Here is a 10,431-nt window from a genome sequence, read left to right as displayed (position 1 = left end):
AGTTTCTAGCCTGGCGGGCACTCCGAGGGACAACCAGTCGCCTACCTGCCTGACAAGACATCTCCCAGGCCTCCGGGTAGCTGCGCGCCCGGGAGAGCTGTTCCCCTCCGGCTCAGTTCGCCCTCGGCCTCACCTCCCACGCAGTCCGCGACTGTGACCAGCCTGACTCACCCCGGACGGGTGGCGGGGGTTGGGGGATACTTCAAAAGGCGGAGGTACTGGAGGCGGGCTGAGCCCTTCCCCCAGAGCCCAGGAGGAGGCGTAGCCAGTGCGCAGGTGAAACCGACTCCGACCTATCCCGGGAACTTTCGCTGCGGGGACTCGCTGCGACAGGCCAGCGTCGTTCAGGGGCGGCCCGGGAGCCGCCCCCTGCCACCAGGGTTGCGCGCGGGGACTCTGCCTGGACACCCGCCCCTAGGGACCCTCGGCACTCCTGGAGCGCCCTGGGGCTGCGGGCGGTGCCGGCCTCCCCGGCTGATGGAGGCGGGTGGCGCCACCCCGGGCGCAGGTGACACTCTCCAGGCCTGGGTTTCGGTCGAAAGGGAAGTGCGCTGGAAGCTCGAGACGCAGCAGCCCCAGGGACTAAGGACCGGGCAGCGATGGCCGGAGAGCTGAGCCAGGAGGCACTGCTGGACTTTCTGTGCCAGGCCGGGGGCCGAGTGCGTAACGCAGAGCTGCTGAGCCACTTCAAGAGCTTCCTGCGTGACCCTCACGTGTCTCCAGGCCAGCTGCAGGAGCGTCGCGAACGCTTCAAGGGCTTCGTGAACTCGGTGGCCGCAGTGCGCCAGGACCCCGACGGCACCAAGTACGTGGTGCTCAAGAGGAGGTACAGGGACCTACTGGGGGAGGAGGGCCTGCAGCGACCCGGCCCTGTAGACGGAAAGCCGCGGGGCCACCGCCGCCGTGACCCGGAGCCGCAGAAGCCGCCGGCAGGTGCGGGGACCCAGGTGGACGTAGGTGGCAGCGCGCAGAAGGTGGCCGGGCCAGACCCCAGCCCGGAGGACAGCCCGAACCAGAGGACACCCGGGCCAGAGGCTGCTCAAGCCAGAGGCAGGTGTGCGGCTGTGGGGACGCGAGGACGCTGCTGCTGGGAGTGCCAGCAGAATGGCTGGGGACAGCCCACGGGACAGCCGCTGCCAGAAGATCTCGGAGACCCTGCAGTCGCCTGCGAGAAGCCGGAGCGCGCTGCACCTGCCCGGGATGACCTCGGAGCTCCGGGGTGGCTGAGGGAAGGAGAGGCCGCCGAGCACGCGCCTGGGTCTGTAATGCCTGTCTGGCCTCAGGCCGCCGTCGAGGCTGCTGGCAGCCCGACGTCCCCGCCTGCTCTCCCGCCCCACCCGGCTCCCTCCAGAGAGCCACTGGAGCTGTTTACCGCCGGCTCCCCGAACCATTCAACCCAGCAGCTGCAGCAGCAGCAGCAGCGCACTCGAGAGTGGGTAGCCAGATACCTGCAGGTGCCTGATGAGCCCGAGATCCAGGCGCCCACTCGCGCCTGGTCGGTGTTGCCAGACAACTTCCTCCAGCTACCTTCAGAAACCGCCTTTGGGGTCTCGGAGACCAGCTCGGCGCTGCCAGAGCCCGCCCTGTCTTTTCATTCTCTCTTTCCCGTGGTTCCCGACGAGTCCTCAGAATCCTGGCCAGGGAACCCTCTACCTACTGTCTTTCGAAGCATTCGTTGTCAGCTGTCCCTCCAGGATCTGAATGACTTTGTGGAGCAAGAGAGCCATGGAAGTGAGGAGAGCAGCAGTACACCCAAAGAATCTCCTGGAACCCCCGAAGAGGGGCTGCAACCTGTCTTGAGAACTATCTCCTGGTGGGAGCTCAGGGTTCCAGTTGAGGATCTGTTTTTGTCACCAGACGACAGCCCTTGCCTGATCCGGAGGGACCTCGGATATAGAGGGAATGTGCCCAGTTTTCAGAATGTCCCAACAGTGGCTAAAAGCCTTGGAGACCACCCCCAAGAGCCTTTCCCTGCCCCCAAGTTCCGAAGGTCTGTCAGGAGGAGCTGTCGAACAGGGAGAACCAAATCTCCTTCTTCCTCAGATGAGGAGCATCCTGATGAGGACTTGTGGAAAAGGAGTCGGCGCCCACCTCGGTCCAGGAAACCTTCCAAGGCAGGAGCCCTGCCCAGCCCAAGGGTGGATGCTGTTTTGATACAGAAATTGGCAGATGCTAATGTTGTGGCCAGTCAGCCACACTCTTCATGGATCCCAAGCAGGGATGGATCTGCAGCCTTGATACCCCACAGACCTTCTGAGCACAGGTCCCCCCTTGTCCCTCTAGACACCAGGGAGCATGAGTGGATTGTGAGGCTTGCCAGTGGTTCCTGGCTTCACGTGCTGACTTTGTTCTGGGAGGACCCCCAGCTGGCTTTGCACAGAGACTTCCTGACTGGGTACACAGCCTTGCACTGGATAGCAAAGCATGGTGACCTGAGTGCCCTTCAGGATTTGGTCTCTGGAGCCCAGAAGGCGGGCATTGCACTAGATGTAAATGTGAGGTCCAGTTGTGGCTATACTCCATTGCACCTTGCAGCTATTCACGGGCACCAGGGAGTCATCAAATTGCTAGTGCAAAGACTGGCTTCTCGGGTGAACATTCGGGATTGCAGTGGCAAGAAGCCATGGCAGTATCTGAACAGTAACGTCTCTGGGGAAACGTGGCAGCTCCTGGGTGCACCCCGGGGCAAACCTATCTTCCCTGTCTATTCCTTAGTCCAAAGCCCTTCTCCAGCCAGGAAGGTCAAGAGCCGGGAAGTGTCTAGAAATGTCACCCGGAAGACTTCCTTAGCTGCTTTGCTCAAAACTCAGCACAACAAATGGAAATTGGCCAGCCAATATGAGAAATTCCACACCCCAAAGGAGAGAGAAGAGTATAGTGACTGAGGTGGGCTTTTTTCTCCAAGAGGCACACACATGCGCGCGCGTGCGCGCGCACACACACACACACACACACACACACACACACACACACACACACTCCCCAAGCTACTAAGTAGGTGGAGAGAACCCAAGGGAAACAGAAACTGTTAGGAGTTGATAAGATTGAGGAGCTCAAGGGTCATCTCAATTTCTTGAAAGCTCATATGTTTGGACTGTGAAATGTGGACCGAAGCTGATCCAGGCACTCAAGCCTGCGAAGAGTTCCTCTCTCTCTCCTGAGCCAGCCAGGGGTCAGGGCACAGGAAGGCACAGTATTTTCTGAGGCAGTGCCAGCCAGGCCTTGCTAGAAAGGGAAAGAACGCGTCAAAGGGAGGCAATTCGTGGAAGTGCCATAGCTCACACTCTCCTCTGGCTGGAAGTTTTTTTGGCTTCTATTCATCTCTAGAATGAATCTTGGCTGAGTGGAAAGCACCAGTTTGAAGTCAGATGGCTTCCCTTCATTTTCTTTATGTGCCTTTTGGCAATTGCAGCCAGTGAAATAAAATTGTTGCTGGAGCGTGTAGCATCTGATTGAAGAGATTGCCTCAGTCCTGCCCCTTCCTGCAAGCATCGTCTACAGTGCTTGGTGTAAACTGATGACTGTCTTCTCGGGGTGTCATTGCCATTGACCGGAGAAACAGATGAGTGACATTCAGGAATGATTGTGACTCCACTCCCTAGACAAATGACAACATTCAGACTCGGTTTTGTTTTCTGTTTGTTTTTGCTGTTGTTTGTTTTTGTACCAAGAGGAAAAGCATTTTGGTTCATCTGTGTCATGACTGAAACTCTTCATCCTGCAGGGGAAAACTCCATGTGTAGCAAGCAGGGTCATCTCTGGCAGCGTTCCGCATGTCTGAAGGTCAAAGCTGGTACTCAGAAAAAGGGCTGAATTCCCTTTGGGGAAGCAGTAAGGGTTAAAAGCATCAGAACTTTGTTAAGCTGCTAAGTATAACTTTATTTGCACTAAACTTTTTGCCAATTAAGATTAAATATTAGCTCTGAAGTACTGAATGTCTAACAGGAAGTGTCCCGTTCGGTTCTCAGGAAGAGGCTGATCCTTGCAGGTCCCTGGCTGAAGGTGACTCTGCGACCCCAGGAGAATGTGTAAATTCTGAATGTAAATCCAAAGAGGGCTGGAAAGTTCATTGTTCAAACAGAGATTACTTTTTTATGGAAATATTTTCATGTGTGATGCTGTATTTTTTTAAAAAGTATTCTTCTGTTATTGTCCTGCATTAAAAGGCTAGCAGATTGTTATGTTATTATATTGTGTCAAGCTGATTGTTGCTGATGTTCTTACATAATGAACTCTGTGATTGTCAAATCTTCTTTGTTTCATTGTAGTCTAACTATATAACTTTGCTGAAATCAGTCTCTTTCTCTTGTCTATCTCTCTCCATTTCTCTGGGGGCCTTATATGTATTATTCAAGTGCCCACGCTCCTATTTTTTCTTTAATAACCAAAAAGACAGAATAATCGATTCTATGAGCTTTTCCAATTAATGGCCTTTTCATTCCCTACCTAAAGGGAGAAACTTGGAAATCTGTGTGTGTGTGTGTGTGTGTATAAATTTAAGTTTACAAAACAGACAGTTATGAAAATAATTTAGCAAACAGCTTCTTTTAAGAGCCAGTGGATCTAACACATTGTCGCAGCAGGATCAGATTATTCAACACATACTCTGCACAACTCTGTGGGGTTTTTAAAGGTGAGTGGGACAGGTTGACAGGCTGTCTCTCCACTAGGAGCTAAAACCCTAAACTATTTGCTCTTGGCTGTTTTCTACCTTGACTTGTTCCCAGGTTGTCTTTCAAAGCCTCATTGCAACAGAGAGAAGCTTGTACTAATAGGCAGGAGGAAGAAGGGTTGTATGTGTCAAGAATGAGGACCAACCGAAGTAAAAACTAAATGTTGGGGGTGGGGGGAGGGGAGGGAGGAAGGCAGGCAGAGAGAAGGGGAAGGGAAAAGAAGCTGGGCTTGGTTCCGTCCAGGAGTGATGATACTGGCCTTCCCAGGAAACCAGCTTTGTTGGTTCCTCCACATTCTTGTCGTCTGCTTCAGTGTGGCTCCACACTAGTGATCATCGGGTGAACTGTCTCACACAGTCCCAGTGCTGGTGGGGGCAGGGCAGGGTGAAAGAGCTCAGGCTCTTGCTCAGGTTGCAAAGTCCAGGTGGAGAGGACTAGGGCAGGAATGTTCTTCCAGCCTTCTGCTGGCTTCTCCCGGATGTGAACCCTGCACGAAATAGCACCACACCCGTGGGGGAGGGGAGGTCAAGGCCCTACCCACTCACTGTCTTGTCCTAGATTGCTTCCTCTTGGAAACCCGCTTTGGCTACCATCACAGTAAGGTTGCTCATATCCCTCAGAGAACAGCTCAAATATAAAGAAGATTCAAGTGGAAGGAAGGCCTCCATACGTAGGCATGGCTGTTTCGCTAGAATTCCCAGGATGCTGTGTGCAGGCCTCACAACTGCTCCCTATCACAATTGCCCACTTATGTCTTGATTTTGTTTTCTGCCCTTTTTTGAGGCCATGTCTCATGTAGCCCAGGCTGGCCTCGAAGTCCTGACCCTCTTCTCTCAGCCCCCTCCCCCAAGTGCTGGTATTACAAGCAAGTATCATGGCCCAGACCAACTATCCTGTGTGTTCTGATTTTCCTTGGGACTGATTTTCCTCTTTTATTGTTTTTAAGGATTTATTTATTTATTTATTTATTTATTTATTTATTATAGGTAAGTACACTGTAGCTGTCTTCAGACACACCAGAAGAGTGCATCAGATCTCATTATGGGTGGTTGTGAGCCACCATGTGGTTGCTGAGATTTGAACTCAGGACCTTCTGAAGAGCAGTCAGTGCTCTTAACCGCTGAGCGGTCTCTCCAGTCCTCCTTGAGACTTTGAGGATTAGAAAGCATTTGAGAACTCATCTAAATATACCAGGCTGACTTTGATTATTGTTTTTCTTTCCCCTTTTAAAAATATGGGGATACAGGGGGTCTTGCCGTGTTGTCCAGGTTAGTCCCAAGTTCCTGAGCTCAGGCATCCCACATGCCTCAGTCTAAGTTATTGCCACTACAGCCATGCCCCTATGCCTGGATACTTTTACTGGGAGTTTGTCGAGCATCCGGTTTTCCATAAGGTTATCATCTCAGCCTTCCTGTCTACCAGGGCTCTGGTTGGTGGAGATGGGAGCTATGGGAGTGGAGCCACTGGAAATAGCGCAACAGTGGACAGACACATGCCTCCAGACGGGAGAAGTGGCACCGGGAACCTGGCTCAGTAGGTAAAGCATGGGCCACCAAGCCCGGTGACCTGGCTAAGCCCCCAGATCACTTCCCCTCGAGTCCACATACACACCCAGGCAGACACGCCCACCCACCCCACCTCCCACACACACAATAAAGAAAATAAAAGTGTAAGAGAGAAACTAGGTGGTGGCAGCATAGGACTTTAAACCCAGGAGGCAGAGGCAGGCGGATCTCTGTGTTCAAGACAAGCTTGGTCTATACATACAGTAAGTTTCAGGACAGGTAGACATACACAGAGAAACTCTCTCTCAAACTAACACAGTTGCGTGGATAACACAACTCCCCCCCCCAAAAAATGAAAAAGGTCTAAAGTACACAATTACTACAATAATTAATGCATTGCAGCAAGTAGAGAGAAGCCCAGAGGGTGGCTGGTTTCTCCTGAGGCAATTTACATAATAATCTTTTAAACTCTGACCTTAAAGCGATCTTTGTGCTTATCTTATGGTAGTATCTGATGGACCATCTCTCTCTCTCTCTCTCTCTCTCTCTCTCTCTCTCTCTCTCTCTCTCTCTCTCTCTCTGTGTCTGTCTTTATCACAAAATAACAACCTGGCTCAAGAGTGACAGCTGAGACCTGCCACCAGCCTTGGAAAACCAAGTCCTGGAACCGCTTTTCCGATGCAGGTACGCAGTTCTTCCAAGATTAATGTCTTCAACCAGGATGATCTCTCGGCAGCATTTTCTCTTCTGGTCTTTATATTCCTATCTGCTAATCACAGAATTAGGAATTCACACACACACACACACACACACACAGAGAGAGAGAGAGAGAGAGAGAGAGAGAGAGAGAGAGAGAGAGAGAGAGAGAGAGAGAGAGCTTGAAACTCCAGACAACTTGCCACTCATTCAAGATTTGGATGGATCTGAAGTTTCAGTTGTGAGCATCACGGTACCCTTTGCATGCATATCCTATAGCGTGGATAATGAGAGGGTGAATTGGCTGGGCCTCTGTTCTTACGCCAGAAGATTTATTGTGTTTACTTATGAACTTCTCATGGATTCGTAGAAAGGAAGGCAAGAGGCAGCTGGCTTCATAACCACAGAAGTTCCTCCCCTGGGACAGCCTGAAAGCCTTTGAAAGGAAAAAGGATTATCTGGGCACAGGACAAAGACATCTGCAGCCTTAGTTGCCTTGGGTGCCACCTGCCCAAGATGTCTTGGGTGCCACCTTCCCTGTGTGTCACCTTACACCCCCAGGGGCTCCTGGCCCAGGTGTTTGTTTAGTCCTCTAAGCTTCTTCAAGACCACCTGGAAGATCAGAGGCAGGTGGAGCGGCATCCAGGATACACACCGTGGCCCTGCCTTCTTTGTCACAGCGTATGCTGTTAACTCAAGTCAGTTTGGGGTGTTTGTGTGTGGGGGAGGGGGAGGTGTCTTTGTGTGACATTTCTCAGATTCTAAACTCCAAGTGTCTTTATTTATGTTTCTGGGTTGAGAAAATAAAATCTGATCTCTCCAAAACTTAAAGCTATACAGCCTAACGGAAATGGCTTTGAAGTTATAAACCATTTGGGAATTCCTGAAAGTAGAAATTTTATAGAGGAGGCTGGAAGGTGATGGGGGAGGAATTACATAGCATTATTCTCCCAGACAAAGCTCCACTGTCTTCCTGAGTTCAGCACCCACTTGGAAATGATCGCAGTGCCTGGGTTTATTGACTGTTGACCTTCACTGATTGAAAGAGGGGCTGAAAAGGGTCATAAGACTTCCACCCTGAGTATCCAACCTCTTCCTCCCACCCAGTTGTAAGCAGGTCTGCCCTGATTGCCCAAGGCCTTAGGGAAGTCTGTAAGTTTGGAAGGACTAAGAGTGGGTACACATCTATGCAGTCATCCATCACTCACATGGGGTGCAGACCACCTATGCTCTTCTCTAACCCCTCACCCACAGTTCTGTGAGTAAGCCCCATGAACTCACTGGCTTCCCAGAGTAAACTTTGGTAAAATGTGTCTGGGTTTGTTGTGGGGGACCGCAGGAGCAGGGATAGTTATTTAAGTTTCCCCCAGGGAAGGAATTTGAACAATGAGAGGCACTAGAGCAATGTTCTGTTACCTGCTAAGTTTGGTGAGTGGCTCCCTTGCTGTGTGATCATTGCTTTATTCTTAGGTTCAAAGCAGAGTCTTGCTGGGTGGCCCAAGCTGGCCTCTTATTCACTATGTAGCCCAGGCTGTTCTCAAACTCAGGACCATCTGCCTCATTCTGATGAACTTGGATTATTTTGATTAATAAATTATTTTAGTCGACAGGGATTTCTCATATATCTTGTACACATTTTTTTTAACCATTAAGAATCTACATTTAAATATTTTTGGATGACTGACTGGGGAGATGGCTTAGTCAGTAAAGCACCCATTACTGTGCACGTGTGAGGACCTGGGTTTAGTCCCCAGAACCCACATGATAACGCTGCATGTGAGTCCACGTGCTCCTAAGCCCAGAGCTGGGGGGCAGAGAAGGGGGTTCCTGGGGCTGCCTGGACAGCTAGAATAGGCGACTGTGACAGACCCTGTCTCAAAAGACAGGATGGATAGTGATTTATGAAAAATAAAATCAAAGGTGTCCTTTGACCTCCACATGCACTCCAGATGGGCTCATGCAGAAATCTGTACTCACGTACGCACATGCACAACACACACCGAGTATTTAAACAAAACAGACAGCAATGTACTTATTTCAAAACAGAGGATCGGATCTTGAAACACTTATGTCTTTACTAACTTTCTGAGGAAAAAAAAAATCTTTGAAATCGCATGGTTAGTAAGAGGTCATGTTTTATATATTGTAGGTTGGGTTTTATTATTTGTTTGTTTGTTTTGTGCTGGGCATTGAGCCTAGGACCTTGTGTATGCTGAGTAAGTATTTTACCATTAGGCCACATCTCTCTCCCGGTTGTTGCTGATGACATAGAATCTCATCGTATTACTCTTGAACTGGTGAGTGCCAGTGAGTCTCAGTTTAGACCACAGGGATGTGCCATCAGGATTGGCTTTACAGCCACTTTTATATTTAAAAATAATTTAAGATGACCAAAAATAGTAATTGTTTATTATACAGAAAAACCCACAAGAACAAAAAAGCACACACATCTTTTAATTTCACCAGCATGAGCCAATCGCTGGTAACATTTTGGTGTGTCCAAGTCCCTCATCAGTAACAGAGGTGAGACCCACTCTACCTGCTAAACTCCAGTTTCATTTGAGTAGTCAATTCCTCACTATTATCTTCTGTTGGAACTGGACATTGCACATGGAGCCAGATAGAGAATGTTTACGTGTTAATGTCTTCAGGTGATAGAGTGGGCAGCTGAGGGGTTTGTGGGGCAACTGAGCTTCAGTACCTCTTTCCTCTTCTGTGCTCCAAGAGCTATGCTCTAAAGTGCTCAGCTTTAAGTCTGTGTGTGTGTGTGTGTGTGTGTGTGTGTGTGTGTGCATTTGGTTCTGGTGACCAATCCCAGACCTCACATATACCAGACTTGCTCTACCACTAATCATTCTTTGAATTCCTGGGATGTGAACAATAGCTTCCTTTGGTTCTTAACCAGCGTCTTTGCCAGCCTCCTGGGTCTGGGACTTATCAGGTAGAAGACTCCTCCTTCAGGAAACTGTTTGCCTGCTACAACCAGCAGGAAGCAAGAAAGGGAACTCAGGCCATGAACAGTTACCTGACACCTGAGTCTTTTTGTTTGCTTTTGGGGCAGTGGAGGTAAGGAGACAGATAGGAGGGAAGGACTTTGTTTGATGAATTTTTAAAATAGGCTAGATCTACCAGTATTACTGGGTGGGGTTTCACCGTTTCTTTTTTCTAATAGGGAAAATATTTTGTGGCCACTTTATCATGTAACATAAGGGTGGAAAAAGAGATCGATCTATCTATCTATCTATCCATCCATCCATCCATTTATCTATCTATCTATCATTTATGTATTTATCATCTATTTATATCTATCATCTATCTTTTCTAGCATCTCTATTTATCTATCTATTAATCTTTTCTATCTATCTACCTACCTACCTATGATCATATACCTACATATGATCATATATTTCTATTTTTATTCTGTTCTGTTTCTGAGACAGGGTCTTGATGTGCAAACTAGACTGGCTTGAACTTTTGGTGAGTCTCCTGTCTCTGACTCCAAGTACTGGGAGTATAGGTGTGAGCCACCACTCCCAGCTCTTAAAGAATTGTCTGGG

General features: G+C 49.6%; 1 protein-coding gene across 1 annotated transcript; it reads left to right on the top strand.

Moving 5' to 3' along the window:
• Positions 1 to 344: 344 nt before the first annotated feature.
• Sowahb (sosondowah ankyrin repeat domain family member B) lies at positions 345 to 4,186 on the top strand. The gene has a single exon (XM_021163227.3). The coding sequence runs from the start codon at positions 600 to 602 to the stop codon at positions 2,883 to 2,885; it is 2,286 nt and encodes a 761-aa protein (XP_021018886.1). The 5' UTR covers positions 345 to 599; the 3' UTR covers positions 2,886 to 4,186.
• The last annotated feature ends 6,245 nt before the right edge of the window (positions 4,187 to 10,431 follow it).

Source organism: Mus caroli, unplaced genomic scaffold (genome assembly GCF_978045245.1).
Source record: "Mus caroli unplaced genomic scaffold, Mus_caroli_1 scaffold_4, whole genome shotgun sequence".
In the NCBI taxonomy this organism is placed as follows: domain Eukaryota; kingdom Metazoa; phylum Chordata; class Mammalia; order Rodentia; family Muridae; genus Mus; species Mus caroli.
The sequence above is the reverse complement of the archived record's forward strand: the minus strand, read 5'-3'. Positions and strand labels throughout refer to the sequence as shown.